Source organism: Mangifera indica, chromosome 4, assembly GCF_011075055.1.
Source record: "Mangifera indica cultivar Alphonso chromosome 4, CATAS_Mindica_2.1, whole genome shotgun sequence".
NCBI classification, from domain to species: Eukaryota; Viridiplantae; Streptophyta; class Magnoliopsida; order Sapindales; family Anacardiaceae; genus Mangifera; species Mangifera indica.
The window spans coordinates 11,417,830-11,437,999 of NC_058140.1; the positions used below are offsets into that span (position 1 = coordinate 11,417,830).

The window sequence follows — 20,170 nt, forward strand, 5'->3', positions numbered from 1 at the left end:
TTCCAAACATCAAAATCTTCTAGCAACAGATGATAGATCTCTAACTTCGGACTCTACCGTTTTGCTCCATTTTTCTATCAACAAAAACATGTGAGGACCTCTGCCTATTCCAGTTCTTATGTAACAGCTATGGAGCACATGAATCCAGAATCCAAACATATATGTGACAATTACAAGTAAGAACCTCTAATGGAAATTGTTGGGATTTGGAAAAAAGAAAGGCCTTCATTCCAGAAATCAATGGCACCACATGATTAAAAAAAAAAATCTTCCCCATTTGTCATGTATGAGAAAGAATTTAATATCCTAACCCTTAATCTGAGGCGAATTATTGAGTGGTAGTTGTTTTTCCATTTTTGTGCAGGTTTAGTTAGCAGAACTAAGTGTAAAGTAAGTGCATATTCTCCAGAAAAGAAAAGCAAAAGTTTCACCGGAAGTTGAAGAATTGATACTCTTTTCCAGATAAAATCATGTCAGTTCTGCATTTGGAAGGCCTCTCTGTCACCGGATTGCTTTCTTAGTTGGCATTATCCTTTCTTTAATCTATTCCATTGAAACTCCATGAACACAGCACAGAATTAGAATTTAGCTCCGAAGGAAGCATATTTCTAGCGTGGAACAGAACTTAGAAATAGAAAACATTCGTAAATAATATGCTTGTACTTTTCTCTCATCTGAAACATGGTCAAAAAAAGGACATCCAATTCTTATATATGCCTATCAAATCCCCAAGAAATGCTCTTAGAATTTGCTTTTGACATCACACAAGATCGGATCAGATTCTCAGGTCCTCACCTATGCAAGATATTAAGTTGTGAATAATTAACAACAAGAAGGAGACTTTGTTTAACTACAGATTTTCCATTACATATATGACATAACCATGTACAGACACGGTTCTATGTAACAGAAAAGAACCAGAAAAGTTTTTTTTTAAAAAAAAAAAAGGAAAAAAGATTTGTTTATGGTAATATTTATGTAATCTTCAAATCATAGAGTACTCTTCTTCCATGCGAAACCTCTGCTGTCTTGCAATGAAAGCTTCGATCGTGCGCCGGAACTCTTCATTGCTCATATTATCTTCTGAGTGTGAATTTTTGGCCGATCTGTTCCCAGAATTAGTACTTTTCCTGCAATTCTCTGTGTCTGATCGCCTCAGTTCCTGGCAGGATTTACTCAACTTTTCTGATTGGCTTCTCCTGTAACTAATGCTTTTGCAAGAAGTATGTGTGCCTTCATTAACTGCATTCTCTTCACAAATGCTCTGTTTTTTTCTGTTCTTGAGCTCGTACCAATAAGTGTTCTGAATCTTTTCACCTTTCTCCCAAAACTCTTCAAAGCAATCCTTCTGTGGATTCTTTCCAGTGGAATCTTGAGCTGAAAACTGTCCTGACTTTGCAAAAAGAATGAAAACTATCAAGTTTCCAATTATGAAAACAAAGCGAGGACTAACAAGGACAACTGTTAAGTCCTTGAAATGCTCACTAGAGCTCTTGACAGCAAGAGGGAGATGAGCTAAAATCCTTGCCACCACCACCAAAAGAACACAAATCTCGACGACCCTGAACAAGCTCGCCATCTTTCGAAACTGCGGCTTCTTCGCAACCCCATTTGCTTTCCCAACTTTAATGTTGTTGATTTGAAAGGAATCCATCTAAATATGGCAGTGTAAGTGTAAGGCAATTCTGGGTATAGAGTTGAAAAGATTTCGGAATTCTACTCAACAAAGAATTGGTTTTGTACCACAGTTAGAGTAGCACTTTCTCTGAAGAGAGAAGAAAGAGATGACATCAAGAGCATAGTGTTTATGTACATGGAAAACAGAATGAAAAAACAGAGGAAACAGAGAAGCTCTTCGAGCTCTGTTTCTTGTTTCTCTCTGAAGCTCTAGTTGCTAAAAGGGTTATGTTTCCTTAGAACCTGTTAATGTGATGGATGGCATCTATAAATAGAAGAACATAGGCCTTTTTCTTTTTTATCTTTTTCTCAGCGAGAAAAACGAAAACATTGTCGTGCGTTTTATCAATGGAAAAAAAAAAAGAAAAAGAAATATGCAAGTTGAGGGTTTTTCCAGCACCAGAATGCCTCCCAAAGCACTTTATTTTAGAGCTATGTGAATGCATTTCCACAAATTTTGCTTTTATTGCAACAGTAAAGAAAAATGATTCAGCAAACACGGAGATCTCTTCAACTTTTTGTGAAGAATTATTGGTCAGAATCCGTAACAGTTTCAGTCAGAATATGTTTACATTCATATTTGATTGGATTGTATCAGATTAACAGTACTTCTTGCGGATTATATTCCATTTAATGCTCTGGGAATTTGTTCATAGACACTGCTGCCAAAAGAGCTGAAGATTGTTAGGTGAATGAGGTTGAGATATTTTGTACAATTGACTCATGAAATCCAATATTCGAATTGACGACACATTCTGAGCACCACTATTTTCAGAGACAAATCAAGGCCATAGAGATGTGCATCTGTGGGACGACTCTCCAAGCTTCACTCGACAAGAAGATAAGGACACATAATCTGGTTAATATTATTTACGCATTTAATAGTTTAGATAAATTTATATTTTTACCCTAATTACTCTATATTTTTCCATCTTTATTCATATTTATACTCTCTTCTTTCCCATTTCTTGGTCATTGGAAAACATTAAGAGAAAATTGATAGGTTAGACAAATATGAGATTCATACAGATAAAAAAATATTTTGAAATTGGTCAAAACAACAAGATCCAACTAAAATAGATTTTATTAGTGATCAATCTTAATAAAAAATGATACATATTCATCGATGTATGATTGGTTATAATACAAGAGTAACAATGACGTAAAAGACGACAACACATAAATGGTAACAACAAGAGATGAATAATCTTTTCGGCAACTTTTTTTTCTATCTTAGGGTTTATAATTATTAACTAAAAATGGATAAAAATTTATAATTTTTAATAATAAAATGTATTTTTATCTATTCATTAATTTCAAAAAAATATTTAATAAATTTAATTAAAAAATATAATAAACAGATAGAAAAATAATTTTTTCAAATTTAAAAAGTTAAAAATAATCACTTTATCAAAGTTAACGTGGGCAATAGTCATTCAACCATAAATAATGTGATTTTTTGAATTTATAAAATTTTAGAATTTAAAATTAATAAAAATGGATTACTTACGGGCATATATAAAAAAAATATCTACTTTTAAAAGGGGGCTTCAATAAATTCTATACATATAAATAATCAATTAAGTGAAGTATTATTATTAATCATCAATAAATTAAGAAATTATTAATATTTTATCAAATTTTCAAAGAACTTTTTATCTTTTTAATCTTTTTACATAATCAATCCATCAATTTAATGTATTTATTTAAATGATTAAAATTATTAAAAGATTTTTGCAATCTCTATAACTTAATTCAGGGCTAAACGAAGTTTCTGGAATGGAAACAAATATTATAATTAAGGACTCTAATCTGGGTCAGTAATTGAGATTATTAGTTTCATAATCAAGCAAAGACAAGGGCGGTTGAAAGGTTTTCCCAAGTGGCAAAATAAGAGGCTCCCCTGGCCCTAATTTTTCTTACATATTAAGAAATTGACAAGGCAAAGGCAAAACCCATAAAATACATTTGCCTTTTCTAATATCAAATCCAACTTTAATTACCTTTTCTGTTGTCAACTCTATGTTGGTCCTTGAAATACAGCCTAAGTAACGAAATGGTCCAACAGAATCTGAAAGTAACACCTAGGCCATTGTAAGGTAGTAGGTTCTCGAATTTCCTTCATAAAAGTCTAGAATACCCTTAGCACGCAGTTGGTTTACGTAATATTTTATTATTAAAAATAAAAAATTATCACAAAGATAAATTATTTATCAGAAATAAAACTATATGTATAATCAATGATATATCATTATATAATTAATTATTATTTTATCTCTAATTTTAGACTATCTAATCACATGGTAATATATCATTGGTTGTATACAAAATTGTGTATATAGTATTACTGTACCTATAAGATTATTGAGTATAAAATAAGACTATATTTAATAAAAATTGATAGATATAAATAATTATTGTATTTAATTGGACGTAATAAAAAAAAACTGAGATATTTTTTATTTAAATATCTTTGGGTATAATTGAAAATAAAAGTATTTTTCTTAAAAAATTAATAAATAAATACATAAATAAATAAAATTTACTAATATTTTAATACCTAAATGGAGTTAATAATAAGAATACTTTTTTTTTCATCTGTCACAATACTATTAGTAATACAAGATTACTGAAATTTTTTATTACTTACAAACTAAATAAAGTAATATAAATAATATAAAATATATTACAAGAATAATATTTTTGTCTTTTGACCCAAAACCCCCCTTAAGCTTTTTTAGAATTCTCTTAATCTTTTTCTTATGTAAATGAAATTGTAAATCAACGAATCTGTAAAATAATACTAACCGAAGTGAATCTGCAAAATTATCTTGTCTTCCATGTAACAATTTCTACTAACCGAAGTGAATGATGGATGTATAAACGAACTTTTCAAACTTAGGGCGAAAATTTTATTTCATCAAAGTTTGCGTGGGAAATGGTAATTCAGCCTCTAAATTAGATTTAGACCATATCTCAGCGACCCCAAAAAAAAGATGTAACTCTACAAAGGTCCAGCCTTCACTAGTAAGAGTCTGGACTGACATGAAACTTATTTCGTTTTCCAACTTTACACTTTAGATTCAGGGAGGCAGGTGGCAGCCTCATATCAAAGTTTATATAAAATTTCAAAGCCCATTAGCGTTTGATTTTTCTTTTAGGTGATGAAGACAGTAAACGGTTTCTTTCTTTTCTCTTGAAAAAAGGCATTACCAATGTCACCTTCACCCCATCCCAAGCACAACTTCTTTTTTTTTTTATGTATTTTTCTGATTGTAGTGTTAGTTGATCAGATTCATCTTAGATATTTGGAATCTTAATCTTTAATTTTTTTTTTAATTAAATACAAGTGATTATAGCTTTTTAAGTGATTGTACTACCATGTAAACATGGGCTTAGTGGATGATTTGATGCCTCATAATCAATATATTATTATAATATCCATAAGGCCTCAAAATTTTACATATTAGTATAAACAAGTTCGAGTCCAAACTTGAGTACAGAGTTGCATGGTTTGCGAGCCGCTTGAGCTCGCCCAAGTGTAATTAAAATTTTAGCCTATATGGTGTCATTTCACTTTGAATTGAAGAGTGAAATTCTTTCATTTCCCCTTTCATGTACGCATGTTTAGTCTTCTGGCCTTTTCGTCCACTCTATTAGTTCTAGACTCACGCATTTGACGATGTCAGTTCCAATCCACTCCATCCAGCATTTGAACACTTTGTCTTTCAGTCATATATCATATTTGTATTTAACGTTCAAAAACCTTTATTTGTCAAACATTTGCATTTGATGATAACTAAACGAGGGTATATCAAGTTCATTGTTTGCTATTTATTTACTGAAATTTATTTAACCATAATTTTGGAGTTGAAGTTTCTAATTTGGAGGTTTTTCATTGGTTTCTAATTTTAAAATTATATTGTCAATGTAAATAAATTGGCTTAGTTTCTACTTTTCTGTTTTTGACCCCCAAACTCAGGCTTGGGCTTGATTCTTTACTAGTCAAGTTGAATTTAACTCTATTCTATTCAAATATAACCTTACAATAAATAAAATTTTTCAAACATGTCTATATCACATAAGGTGATCATTAGTCCAACCCCCTTACTTCCACTACTAACCTCTTGAATTAGAGCATTTGGATCACCACAATACAACGATACCACTAATTGATTTTATAAATTAAAACATCACGAGGTTAACACGTGCTACATTGATTTATTTTTAACAAAGTGTGTCCTTTGAAGCATAGAGAGGGCATACCTAACAAAGGCAAAACAATAAACAGATGATTGGAGTGGGGTGCCTGTAAACTCCAAATGGGCCTAGCTCAGGGGGCCCATTTCTCAATTATATAATATTATTCAAAGATTCCCACTGCCTTTGCTTTAAAGGCCTTTTTCAGAAAGAGATAAGGCATGGAAGAAACTCAAATAATCAATTAATTTCTTTGCGAGTTGATGGAACATCAAACTCTTTTAAATTATTAATAATCTATCTAAATATTATTGTAATTTTGTCCTTGTCACAGGGGAGTAGATGATGGTTCATGTACCTTCAATTTTTCAATTTATAAATCAAGGTTCCAAAATTCCTTAATTACTTTAATTATAATTATGTGGTATTCGTTATTTTGTGTGCCCAAAAATGAAAAATCTAACACGTTGGATTCCACTAATTATCAATGGCGTTTCCTTTTATTTTTTCCTTTTTGTGAGATTCATTTTTATAATTAATAAACACTAAATTACCTTTATTCTTCATATTCTTTTCTTTTTATTATTATTATTTTGAAACCCAAATGTCAACAAAAAAAATTTAATCGAGTAAAATTAAAAATAAAAAATCAAAAATCAAAAGTCCGACCTGCCGGATTCGAACCAGCGACCTAAGGATTAGCTGTTGAGTTTGCTCTACTACAGTCCTCCGCTCTACCAACTGAGCTAAGGTCGGATCGGCAGTTTCTTTTTAATAATAATCTAATATAATTATATACTAAAAATGTTACGACTTTCCCAATAAAAATTATATCGAATTCTGAGATGATATAGTCATCAACATGGGCAGCTAGGTCAATAGTCTATTGGTCCGAAAATTGGTTAATCTCTAGCTTCTTATAGAATAGTTTTGAAATATCATTTTAATATGTGAATTATTTGTTACATCAATTAATTACAAAACTATCCTTTGCTGTTTAATCATGTATACCTCAAATAATGAAATTGTTGGTTGGTTTCACATAACATAACTTGGCAAATATGAACACGTGTGTGTTTGTGTGAGTATATATGTGTACGTATTGATGTATTATTTTGTGAAGATATTTCATGAAATAACAATTTAATAAAATTATATGTACCTATTTTAGGTACACAAATATATATATATATTTATATGAAAAAATAATTTAACAAAATCTCAAACCAAATTAAATTGGATATTATAGTTTAATCTAGTTTGATTATAATTTGAGTCTTTAAGATGTAACTTACATTCCACCATAAATATCCTATGGATGAAGTCTTCTGTCTAAATTGATTAGAGAAGCTTGCAGGGTAATTCTAAGTTCATTCAACCTTTATTTACTTTGCTATGCTACTTTTATTAGAGTGCAGAAGCTTACCACCTAATTCTATTGCTAATCTTTAGTATTGGAAACTAATAGGCGGAAGTTAAATGGACAGAATGTACTACAGTTACCATGCTTTGGGCATAAACCATATCAGTTTCCTTGGTACTGAAGTGTCAAACACGAAGGAGAAAGAGATGAGGCAGCAAGCAGTCCACCAGCGAGCTAAATTCAAAGAAATCCCTCATACCTTGGGCATAAACCTGAATGTTGTTCATCAAAGAAATCCCTCAATTTACTTGTGAAGGTCTTGGCCAGGCCTAACTTGATAGCCCTTTGTTAATTTGTTATCCTTTTTGTTGGGAAAAGTACGCTTAGGTTGTTTTCGAACACCCCCTTGGTTGTCCCATTGGTTTCTTTGTTTCATACACATTTAATTAACCAAAAAAAAAAAAAAAAAAAAGGCCCTTCTTCAAAAATAAAAGAAATATGTTTATCCCTTCAAATTGATGGGGCTTGAATGCCCTTAAATTATCTCGCCATCATTCGATTGACGGCACAAAGGTGTCATTAAAGACTTAGAACACAACTAAGAGAACAACCAAATGGAGTTACAAAAATAACAAACAATTAACATTCAGAGGGCGTTTAGTTTGAATAATATTTTATTATTAAAATAAAAAAATTACCTCGAAGATAGATTACTTAAAAGATTATTAGATATAAATGATTACTATGTTTGATAAAATTTGATAAGTATAAATAATTATTGTATTTAATTAAATGTAATAAAAGAATATTAGTAAATTATTTTATTTAAATAGCTTTAAATATAATTATTTTTAAATATTAATTAAAAATAAATTTATTTTTGTCTCAAAAAATTAATAAATAATAATATAATTATAATAAAATCAAAATTACTTTGATAATCTTTTAATACCTAAGGTAAAGATGGTAATCAAATTACTACTTATATTACTTATCACTTTTGTGTTAGTAATAAAAAATTACTATAATTTTTTATTACTAATAAATCAAATAAAGTAGTATAAGTAATAAAAAATACATTACTAAGATAATATTTAAGTCTTTGAAACCAAACAATCCCTTAGGTAAAGAAAAAAACTTTGGACAACTCCTACCGGGAAACAAATAGAAATGGAAAAACTCAAGGTAAAAAAAGCTTTATGAATTCTCATGACCTTTAATTTAAATACGAAAATAATAATCAAGATTAAGCAACAATTTAATCATCGGAACTGAGGTTGCAGAGTATATAAATTGTTCGTCCCTTGCTTGAATTATAACCACTTACTTCAGCTTTGACCAGGTAACACATGAATAAAAATTTGGCCAAATGACTATTTCCCACCCAAACTATGCTAAATTTTCAAAATTCCTCTCATTAACTTTGAAAATCTCATTTATCTACCCATAATCGTTTAAATATGTTAATTTTAAGGATAAAATCGTTATTTTATATTTAATATTAAAAATAAACTTAAATATGATTTCATTTCCTCCTCTAAATTTAAAAAACTAATTTTTCTCCCCTAAACTAATTTGAAAAAATCACATTACCCCCCTAGGGTTTAGTTTCAAAACCCGTTCACTTTCTCTGGCGCCATCGCCGATCGCCTCTCTCTCCCAATAGTTTCCCTTCCTCTGACAACCCACCTCAGCACATCTAATGTCGAGAGACGTCGTCTGGAAAGAGAAATCATCTTTTCAGATGAAGACGACTCGTCTTCATCATTTGGGAAGACGATTTCTCTTCCCAGATTGCGTCTTCATCATCTTGTATCTTTATAGTAAAAATTTTAAATATTTATAGATTGAATATAATTATATTTTTGTATAATTATAATTATTCATATTATTTTTTATTTAAATATTTTATTTTATTATTAAGTAATACAAATTTAATTTAATTATCCTAATTATTGATGTGTTTTAAAAGTCGTAGCATATAAATTTTTAAACCATTTATCAATAAGACAAAATATTATATTATGTGTTTTATTAATAGTAGGTTGAAATAATTTGATAAATAAATTAAAATAATAAAAATAGTTTGAAAAATAAAAATAATAGATAATTTTAGGTCAATTTAAATTGGATTAAATCAATTCAAATATTAAAGTATTGGATTAAGACAAAAAAATTTTAATATAATTTTAAATCAAATAAAATTAAAATTGAAACCATTTAATATAAAATTTGAATTAATATAATACAAATATAATCTAATAATAATATGAATTATCAAGTTTATTAAGAAGTTACTATTAAAACAAAAATTAATATACAACAATGTACGGCAGAAAAAATATAATATATATTAAAATAAAAATTGTATATATGAAATATATTTTAAAATTTAAATTTTAGTCATTTTTATTATTTTAAATCTGATGGGGAGGCAGGTGGGCTAGCTGCTTATACAATGAATGAGAACCGCCCACGAGGAAAATACGAGTGCGTAGTTTTATTCCAATCAGACAAAAATTTTGATATTGGTGGTAGATGAGGTGAACATACATTGTATACCACGGTGAAATCTTTTTCGAAGCCACCTACGTACCAGTGCTAGACTTGAGACCCCTATGGCCGATGGTGGTTGAGATTTGAGACTTTGATATCATTTGCATGGTACGTTACGTTAAATTTGTGACCACACAAGCACGCATGCCAGAGATCCGGATTTTTCAACTTAAGTTTTTTTCTTAAGGAATTCCATGAGAGAGGATAATTCATTTAAGAGAAAATCAATTACAGTGGATAAGATCCATTTCCTTTTCAAATTAGACCAAGAGACTTACCTTTATCTAGGTATACCCATCTTTTAATTTTTAAAAGTTTAAGTATTTATTTATATTTAATTTTTTATTAAATATTTTAATTAATAATAAAAATAAAATGATTATATGATAAAAAATTTAAGTTTTATTATATATTTTTTTTAAATTTAAAAATTTCATAATTTTCTCTCAACTCAAAGTTTTATTATATTTAATTAAAAAAATTTGATTAATTGATGATCTTCGATCGTCAACCGTCTTCTCACCTATCTTATCTCTCTCTTTAGTCTCTCTCCCTTATCTCTTTGGTTTTCAAGAAGAAAACGATTGACAATCGACATTAGAGAGGAGAAGAATAATCCTTAAAAAGATATTTATCATTTCTCAAATTTTAGATTGAAAAAAAATTATAAGATTTTTAAATCTGAAGAGAAATACATAATAAAAAATTTAAATTTTTTATTAAATAATAATTTTATCTTTAGTTTTAAATGATATTTTTAATGAAAATTTACCTTTGAGAAGGTGTTTGAATTTTTAAAAGTTAAAAAATTAGGGTTTGAGATTTTAGTACAAATTAGGTGGAAATAAGTTTTTTGGCCTTCAAATTACATTTTTGGAGCATGTTCCCGTTTATAATTCCAAATTATTTTCGGCTTGTCTTATTCCACTGACAATAATGTGTTGAACTCTTAATAAGCTTTTGTGATATTCATCCTGTGAAGGGTCAACTTGGAGCTTGGAAGCAACCAGAACTGGGGTCAGTGAAGTGACTTGTTTTGTATGTATTTATACTTACAACACTCTTCCGGAGAGTTCTCACATGCAATGTTATGAATAGCATTGCTTTAGCAATAAAATTCATAAAACAAGAAATAAATTTCCAATGAAAAGGAAGATTGACCAGCTGCTTCCGCAAAACCTGATGAGAACCGTCCGCTCCACTGTGTAAATACGTGTCCATCCACTCATGCATCATGCGATTTGCCTAACTTCTATGTCAAAGATAAGTATCATAGAACTTTAATTACAATAATTAACCTTACTTTATATAAATTACATCACAAATCATATATTATTACTAAAATATATATATAACACTATGAACATATAATAACAAGTTAGTATATGAACTTCAAAATTATGTCATATTAATATTATTTATTCACAGTATACAGGCGTTCGATTTCAGCTAACCTTATATTTAACCGTAGATCAATTACGTATAACGTTTAAGTTGTACATAATTACGATGATGACTTGAATGATTTTTTTTTACTCTCGATTTCTTTCTTTGCCTTTCTCTCTGCATTTTTCTTCTTTCTCCTTTGTTTGGATTCTCCTTTTTTATTCCTTTCTATATCTGCTCAGTCTCCTCTCAACTAATCTTTGTCTAATTTGGATCGCGTGAAGTGACTAAAGCTCTACTTTTTTCCTATCATACTTGACTTATGGACATCGTTTTGCATTTATCAAATGATAAATGCTGTCACCTCAAAGATATTTGATAAATTTTGCGCCGAATAGATTGAAAGCTGTCGCTTGGAGCTTAGTCGCATGTAAAAGCACATCAAAGTTGGCTACACGTGGTTTTACAGACCTCCCCATCCATTGTTTCAGTAATGATGTCAGCTTTGGAGATGGAATTTTCAATTCTCTCCTTCATAATGCATCAATGCATCTGAATTTGGAGATGGATTTGGATATTCTTGTGATTGTTCTGGGAGATTATTGGAATTGGGTCATCCTCTCCAATCAAGTAAATTGCTGTCATGTCTCGTCTATCACAAATCGTATTTCAACTTGAACACGAAAGCTAGCAAACTTCTTCTATAAATAGCCCTAATCACGCTTTTCGATAAGCACAAACACAGAGAGATTGGCTAACTAATACGCTAAAGCATGGCCAAGACTCTAAAGTCTCTTCCCTTTTTCGCACTACTCTTCATCCTCATCCTCGTTGCCAACTGGGGTGAGTTTTTCTTTAGTTATATGCTTGCGTATACACTAGTGTTTAATTACACCAAAAGGTGCTATAAGTACTTTATTATTACAAATATAATATACTGCAATTTATAAACAAAAGGAATAACCAAGAAAAATTTGCAATTTCTTATTTGCTTGATTGTGCAGAGATGATGCCGGTGGAAGCAAAACTTTGTGAGAGGGCAAGTCAAACATGGTCAGGGAAATGCGGGAACACGGCGCACTGCGACAACCAGTGTCAGAAATGGGAGGATGCTAGGCATGGAGCTTGTCATGTAAGAGACGGGAAATGGAAATGCTTCTGCTACTTCAATTGTCCTCTCAATAAACACAATTAATTGATGCCCTTATGATTTCACATCGCCCTTAACTTCTTGATTATGGTAAGTGTCTTATATTACTGCACCATGCTAAAATAAGAAGCAGCTAGCTTGCTTGCTAGCAGCTTTTGTTTCTAATTGTAGTAAATAATAAATTAACTGTTTCTCTGTTGAAACATGGGCTAGTGTTGTTGCCGATCCAATATTGTTCATCATCGAAGTGTTGTAATATGATACAAATATTACCCTCTACGTCTTTGCTGTAGTACTCATCACTCCTCTTTGAACCCATTGAATTACATAATCATCGGTCATTTTATTGATAAATTAATCTGATCTCAACACCCATTGATGTGGACAATTTATCACATTAAATATCATGAAATTTTACAGACATGAGTGTAAGATTTATTTACATAAACTTGAATAAATAAATAAATCAATGATAATCCACATGATTTATTCACAAGTTATAAAATATTAAATTAAATAATTTAGGGTTGTAAAAATACTTGAATCATACCATCTGAATTTATAAAGCTTTTGAAATTTTCTATCTAGATTTTCTCTTGATGTGTTTTGGTCTTATATTCCAAAAACTTTCTTGAATGAGAATTTTTATTGTATTAGTTTTTGGAGTAAAGATTTAGTCAAATTATAATAGGTTAATTGACCCTCATAAAGGTTTAATAAATCTTACCTCCACCTAAATTATAATCTTTAAATATATTAAACTTATTTTTATTGATTATTTAAATTCATTTATAAATTAATATTAAACTATTTAATTATTTAGTTTTATTAAATCAAAACTATAATTAATATTATCTCATATAAAAGAATTTCTAACAATGAGAACTCCACGAAGAAGAAGACAATGGTAACAAATAGTTGAGAACTTCTATGTCCTGCTTAGAGCTCAATCAGAGTTGTAAACGGAGGAGGGTTGAAGATAATCATCGTTTTGCAATTAGCACCAGCTGCTATATGGATATCGAATCATGTTGACATTTCATGTACATGACTTATTCATTTTGCATCGATTAACCTTTTAATCATCAGGAAATCCATTAATTATAGTTAGTATTCATTGTCAATTAATGCAACCATACTGCAAATTTATTGGTGGAGCTTCATTTTGAAGAGGAAAATATATTAAATGGCATGTAGTTTGCCTTTTTCTAAACCTGTGGGCCGGCAATCTCAATAGAACTTAATTTCAATCAGATTTTTGGAGATATTTCAAGAGCACATTATAAAATAATCATGGTGTTCCTGCTACTGTAGAATGTGGAGCCCGAAGTCAACAATTCAAGACAATTGGCTGTCATATTTGACGTCTATCAGTTTTTGTTACTTCCTTTCACCAACCTTATCACCCTACCTTAATACTTTTAAGTTTAGCAAGAACGAGAGCAATTTTTGCTATAAATAGCCCTAACCACCTCCCTATTTAGCACAAAAAGATAAAGAGATCACTGCCCAGTTAACAAGCAAAATTAAGCATGCCCAAGACTGTCCAGTTTTTTATACTCTTCTTCGCGTATCACCCACAGATGTGTTTAGAATATAAATTACTTTTGGTACTGTTCCATCAATTATTATCATAATTCTATTTAAAATAGTCACGATCTACCCGATGATCAGTATTATAGTTATTTGTTATTATCCTAGAGAGAGCAGTCAACAGAATCAGAAATGGAGCCATCTGGAAGGGATTCCTACGATGGAAAAGTGTGGTTTCGACTTCAAACTTTTCGGCTAGGATAATATGTAAGTAGGAATTTCTCTAATTCCATATATTCTGTCGAAACATAATTCAACCTTTATTTGATATTATAGTTTAAAAATTATGACTGGGCTTGCGTGAATGATTAATTAAAACCGATGGTTAGGACTTTTACTGCTGACTATGAATGATTATGGCTATGTTTTATTCGTTTGAGAAAGTTACATGTGTACAGACACTGGATTTTGGTTTTACAGGAATAGTACAATGCTAGGTTCAATGATGATGATTATACATCGCCGTATTGAAATGATTTTCGATGGATGAAAATGATTTTTTTGTTGATGAGACTATGAGATGCAAGAGAATCGTGTTAGATTTGATGTTGTTTGCATATATATGAAGTATTAATTCATTTATTATAATTGTGGAATTGTGAGTGTAAGGAGGTTAAGTAAAATCTGACCAAATGGTCTGAAATCGTGGTATCAGAATGTTGGTCATTCAATCCAATTACTGTAAAATTAACACATGATCGAATTTATATGCCCGAGTATAGTTTTGTAAATATGGATTGCTGTTCTTCAAATTATTATTGATGTGAAATACCAATATGTATTCACAATATGATTTGTTATTCTGTATTGTTGTGTTCTATGCATTTTTCTTTCTGTGAAAATACCAAGAAGAAGAAGAAAAGAGCCAGGATTTTTTTTTTTGTTTGTGTTTATTTTACATGTATTAGAAGTTGAGCGGTAGTTTTGGGACTTTAAATACAGTCTTAACTCCTTCAGCCTCTCTCAACGGTCATGAGCAGAAAAGTAAAATATTATATTGGATATGGATTGAGTCAACTTATCATGGGTGAACTAAATTCGACAACTGTCCCATAATTAGGTGGGATTGTCCCAAAAGTAGGAATGATTGTGCATAGGCATTAATTTTTAATATCACGTGTGAGTGAACAATCATGCATAGAACATGCACAATCGTTCACCAACTAGGATAGAAATATTGTAATTAGTACTTGTACAACTATTTGTGATATGTTTGCTTCAATGCAATTAACATCTGTGTAGAAGAGTGTATGACCATTCATGTAAGTAAAATGATTATAGTACCCCTAGGTCAAGTACAACCATGAATGTGAGATTGAGTTTATACATATTATGAACTATGATAGTCTAAAAGATTAAGTACATGGTCAGAGTGTTAATGTATACCTTAGCCTAAACCAATTGGCATAAAGATGTGAAACAAAAATGGACGTTTATTAGAATGTTGTCACCAATGAGATTGAAAGTTACACATGTGATACATTTCATGTCATCTTAGATAGGGTAGAGAGGAATCGTAGATGATGAGAGAAAATTAAGATTGGCAATGCAAGATAGATTGTAGAAAGGAGAAAGAGATATGAAATTTAATTGATTTTAAAATAGATGGTCTAACTTATTAAGTGTTTTATCACTCACCCATTTATATTTGGTTTTTCTAGTGAGAGATGAGATGGTGGCTATGCATAGACAATTCAGCTTAGATCAAGGTATGAGAGAACTCTCTAATAGTTATATATATATATATATATATATATATATATATATATATATAATGTTATTCATTGTTTATTTTTGAGATTATTGACACTCATTGGGGGATATGAATGTTGCTTTATGTATATAACACTTTGGGTATTGATTGTGCATGACTTCATTATTAAAGGCATTTTGGTCATTTTAATTAAATATAAATATTAATTATCTTTCTATTTTGTTTATGCTCTAAATGAGTAACACTTTCCTATGGAGGGTAAGATTGTTGGAGTGGGGTGTTATACTCATCCTCATCCTTTTTGCAAACTGAGTCAGTTGTTTTGGAGGCACTAAAATTAACCTTATGTTACCATCAATTCTAATAAAAACAATGAGAATCTTTGGGCAAAAAATTATTTGCATTAAAACTGAAGAATGCATCATTGTTGAAGAAAAAATTTTATAAGTTTTAATAATGTATCATTTTGATGATTACATTTTAAAAGCTCGTAAAATTGTTTCAATGGTATTGTTGTAATTGAGATGTCTTGAAATATAACACTTTATTATCTTTGACAATATGTATTCAAAAAATTATTGTATTTAATTCAATGAACAATAATTTTATCTTAATGTGTTGACTTAATCACATAAAACGAAGTTAATTAATTAATTAATTAATTAATTTTATATATATATATATATATATATATATATATATATATATATATATATATAAAAGGAAAGTACTACACCACATTATTCAATCTAAAATTAAATTTGTCTCCAACCAAAGTCCTATAGGTTCCTTATGCATCTTCACATGCCAACTTAAGTCCTTCATGTGTTATGTGTTGTAACTTTGCCTTTTCGCACACTCTTATGCATTGTTAATTATCTTTCATATGTAAGCACAAACTCTTACGTGTTTATAAACCATTCACATGCTCATGCATGACTCTATAAGCCATCTATGCCCTCTCATGTGCCTTTTATAACTTTCATGCACCCATACGCGCCTTAATATACCAATCACATGCTTTTACGTGTGACATAACTCTTACTCAATTTCACGTGTAGCCAAAAACAAGTCATGTGCTCTTACGCACAACCAAAACCCTTTCATGTGCTCAAACACACCATCCAACACTTTCATGCGCATTCACATGTCAGATTGTATTTGTCACATGCATCACACACATTCAACAATACTCTTACACGCATCTCACAAGCTATGCATTTGGTTTTATGAGCCGCTCCTAGTTGGATTGGTTCAATTTTTGTGGGTTAGATAATTTCTAAGGAAAATCTAATCTGATTTGACATTATTATGACCCATTTTATTAGTTTAATTTGAAGGATTGGGTCTTTAGGTATTTTTAACCTGGTTTCAACTCATGATGTTATGAAACCCTAAACATAAATTAACAATGCCGATGTATATAATTCCCGAGTTTCGTTCATCCATATGGTTTGATTAGAGAGGGGAATTAAGAGTCAACTCACTATGATAGGTTTCTAGGTGATTTTATCATTGAATTTGTGTTGGTAAGTCATGACATAATCAAGAAACTTCACAATTCATTTTCTTCATAATTTTGTTGTCTACGGTAGTTTCAATTAGTGAGGAATCGACGTGAACATACAACTCATACCAACAATATCCCAAGCAATGTTGCCACCAAGTTTGCATTGCAAAATTGCGACAATCATGAAAGTTGCATGTGACAGCAATTGAAATTCACTTTCGGTTGGAAAACCAATCTAAATGCAAGAATTATATATGTCAAATCGAAATTTAATCTTGAATCACTATAATAAAGAATTTTAGCCATAATTTCAAAGTTTAATAAATCAATTCTGAATCCCTAATTTCAACGTTGAACCAAACCTAATTTCAAAAGAGCCTTAATTTTTAAATTTTCAATCCCTCATTTCATCCTCATCAAATTCTGTAACTGAATGCATCTAGCTCCAATACCATATATAAGATAATTTCACATAAATAAAATATAATTCAATTAAATTCATAAGATCTACGTATATATTATAAAATATTAAATTAAATTAGAGATTTTAAAAACACTAAATACGTTTGAATTTGTGAATCTTTATAAATTTATCTACATTGAAATAATCGATCTTCTACTTCTGAAATCCCCTTAAATGATGACTTTAAATGGTAAAGTTGTTGTGTCAGTATTTTGAGGAGGGAATCTAACTAATATATAATATATTATTATTGGACCTCATCAAGGTTTAATATATCTCAAAGACCACATTGATGTTATCTACTCATAATATAACTTTTAAAATGTATTGAGTTTATTTTTATTGATTATTTAATCTCATTTATAAATTATCATTAGACTATTTAATTACCGATTTATTTAGAGATATTTGTGGACTAGGTTAGGCTAGGTTGTGTTGTGTCACAACCCATTGAGCTCACGGGTTGTGTCGACCCAAGGACCACCAAAGGGTGGGTTGTGCTAGCCTACTTTTATTGCAAGGCCCAAGGCACGACCTCGAGCCCTCTAGGTCATGCTTGCATGAGTTTTTAGCAGGCTAGCCCCACATATTATATAATTTTTATTATTTTTAAAAATTTTTTAAATCACATGCTTAAGCGACCCTTGAACCAAATATGTCATCCTTCTATAATTTCAAGAAGCTACTTGAAATGGATCGTCAACAAAGCATGAACCCTGGCAGCAATTGATCTGCTTTAATAGTTCCAAACATTCAAATGTGATCTTGTTAATACAAACAAAAATGCTTCATCAACAATTGAAAGCAACAAGAAGAAATCACATTAGAAAATTTGAAACAAGACAACGGGAACTAATCAGTTTCAACTACAGAAGTAATTTGATGAAATATGAGATTTTAGGGTTTGATTCATACGTGCTCTGGATATCGATCTTGGACAAAGAGAGAGAAAGGAGAGAGATTTATTTAAGGTTTATATGGAGATAGAGAGACACGTAGCTAGCTGGAACGGGTGTTGGGGTGCCAAGCAATTCCGTTTTTTTTTTTTCTAATAAGTCATGTCAGGCAATCTGTGGATCTTACCTATAGCCTAAACACAACCCGCTCAGCCTATAAACCATAACATGGCTTGCAAAATATGGGCCATGTCAAGGTAGACCGTGCTATGCTTTGTTTTATGAGGGATCCGGTTGACCCTTTGTGCCTCTAGTTTTAATAAATCAAATTTATAATTAATGCTAATCAACCCGAAAAAAATTTCACACACTTATAGGGCATCGCTGGTCAGTTGCTTTCTATACAACGCACTTGTGAGTTATATTATATAACACAAATTATCATAAAGTTTTAATATGCGGGTGCATTTATTAATAACTGCAATATCAATGTAAATATATTACAGAATTGCTTCGATTTGTTCACATTTGAGAGCTGAAGGGGTCGATGAAGTTGCTTTTGGATAATATTATAAAGTCGAGATTTCGACAAAAGAAAGTTCGGGAGTTTGACAGGATAGTGCAGAAATTAGAAATCATCCCTGGGTTTACGCAATGTGAACGTGATGAGTGTTCAGATCATCTGCTACCGTAGATCTAAAGTCAGAGTCCTTATCCTTAAGGCATTCATATTGAATTATTAAACATAAAATAATCTGTGCATTTTTTACTTACTAGTTGAACGGGGATAACATAATTGAGCACCTTCTTCTATAAATAGCCCTAATCACCTCAGCATCTATCACAACCCAGAGAAACTAAAACAATCTAAAACATGGCTAAGACTCTCAAATCTGTTCGGTTTATCGATCTCTTCTTCTTCATCATCCTCGTTGCAAACTTGGGTAAGTTACATTTCCAGATAGTTGCAGCATTTTTAGATGACGATAGACTTCTAATATTGTTGATTTGTAATTGGATCGATGCAGAGATGACCCCAGGCGTAGAAGCAAAAGTCTGTAAGAGGTACAGTAAAACGTGGCGAGGGCCATGCTTCAGCATCAGCAACTGTAACAAGCAATGCAAGAAGAAGGAGAAAGCTGTATCTGGATCTTGTCACGCCGATGATGTAGGATGGGCTTGCTTCTGCTACGTCAACTGTTAAATCAGAATGGTCATTTCCGTCGTTTTGCCAATTTCATAGTATAAAATAAATCAATCAATTAGCTGACTGCATGCAGTCCTGTTTCTGTAAACTGCCGATGAAGATTGCTTCATCCAGTAGCTGATAATAAAGAAGGAGATGAACATAATAAGTTTTGAATTTTACGTCTAATAAACAAGATTTTGTTGATATATACACATACATACACTCTCTTCCTCCTTTAAGAAGGATCAAGATTTACGTATCTTTAATTGAGATAATTTATTAAGCACACTGTTGAATCATGAAGCCATTTCACATGGGCATGCTTACAAAACTTTGACATTGAATTAAGACATTGTTGGATTTGAATTCATAATTATTTTAATCGCCATCTCCCCGCCAACGTATTAACAATTAAAAAGATATTTATATATTTTTATATAATATAATAAGTTTAATATTATTTATAACATTTA

General features: G+C 30.6%; 3 protein-coding genes and 1 non-coding gene across 6 annotated transcripts; 2 read left to right on the plus strand and 2 right to left on the minus strand.

The window, feature by feature from the left end:
- Nucleotides 1-822: 822 nt before the first annotated feature.
- On the minus strand, nucleotides 823-2,068 carry LOC123213289. Its single transcript, XM_044632685.1, has one exon. It carries the CDS (start codon nucleotides 1,652-1,654, stop codon nucleotides 986-988), a length of 669 nt encoding a protein of 222 aa, XP_044488620.1. The 5' UTR covers nucleotides 1,655-2,068; the 3' UTR covers nucleotides 823-985.
- Nucleotides 2,069-6,540: 4,472 nt separating this feature from the next.
- TRNAY-GUA lies at nucleotides 6,541-6,633 on the minus strand. Its single transcript has 2 exons — nucleotides 6,597-6,633; nucleotides 6,541-6,576 (listed from the first exon to the last, which is right to left on the minus strand). It is a non-coding gene; the product is annotated as a tRNA-Tyr (tRNA).
- Nucleotides 6,634-11,716: 5,083 nt separating this feature from the next.
- Nucleotides 11,717-16,253, plus strand: LOC123214584 (defensin-like protein 1). Of its 3 annotated transcripts, none has more exons than XR_006501855.1 (3): nucleotides 11,717-12,025; nucleotides 12,187-14,132; nucleotides 15,587-16,253. XR_006501855.1 is itself a non-coding variant. In XM_044634445.1 (2 exons), the coding sequence occupies exons 1-2, from the start codon at nucleotides 11,956-11,958 to the stop codon at nucleotides 12,375-12,377; spliced, it is 261 nt and encodes an 86-aa protein (XP_044490380.1). In that variant the 5' UTR covers nucleotides 11,902-11,955; the 3' UTR covers nucleotides 12,378-12,611. The 3 variants fall into 3 exon arrangements, 1 of the variants encoding a protein (XP_044490380.1); XR_006501856.1 differs by lacking the exon at nucleotides 15,587-16,253 and adding an exon at nucleotides 14,346-14,715; XM_044634445.1 differs by lacking the exon at nucleotides 15,587-16,253 and having other exon boundaries at nucleotides 11,902-12,025; nucleotides 12,187-12,611.
- A 2,823-nt stretch (nucleotides 16,254-19,076) lies between these two features.
- LOC123213603 (defensin-like protein 1) lies at nucleotides 19,077-19,871 on the plus strand. Its single transcript, XM_044633077.1, has 2 exons — nucleotides 19,077-19,452; nucleotides 19,537-19,871. The coding sequence occupies exons 1-2, from the start codon at nucleotides 19,383-19,385 to the stop codon at nucleotides 19,710-19,712; spliced, it is 246 nt and encodes an 81-aa protein (XP_044489012.1). The 5' UTR covers nucleotides 19,077-19,382; the 3' UTR covers nucleotides 19,713-19,871.
- Nucleotides 19,872-20,170: the final 299 nt, after the last annotated feature.

Coding starts and splice junctions, on each gene's coding strand:
- LOC123213289 (XM_044632685.1), bottom strand. CDS start 1,654: ATGGATTCCTTTCAAATCAACAACATTAAAGTTGGGAAAGCAAATGGG.
- LOC123214584 (XM_044634445.1), top strand. CDS start 11,956: ATGGCCAAGACTCTAAAGTCTCTTCCCTTTTTCGCACTACTCTTCATC. Junction 12,026..12,186: donor CATCCTCGTTGCCAACTGGG/GTGAGTTTTTCT, acceptor TTGATTGTGCAG/AGATGATGCCGGTGGAAGCA.
- LOC123213603 (XM_044633077.1), top strand. CDS start 19,383: ATGGCTAAGACTCTCAAATCTGTTCGGTTTATCGATCTCTTCTTCTTC. Junction 19,453..19,536: donor CATCCTCGTTGCAAACTTGG/GTAAGTTACATT, acceptor GGATCGATGCAG/AGATGACCCCAGGCGTAGAA.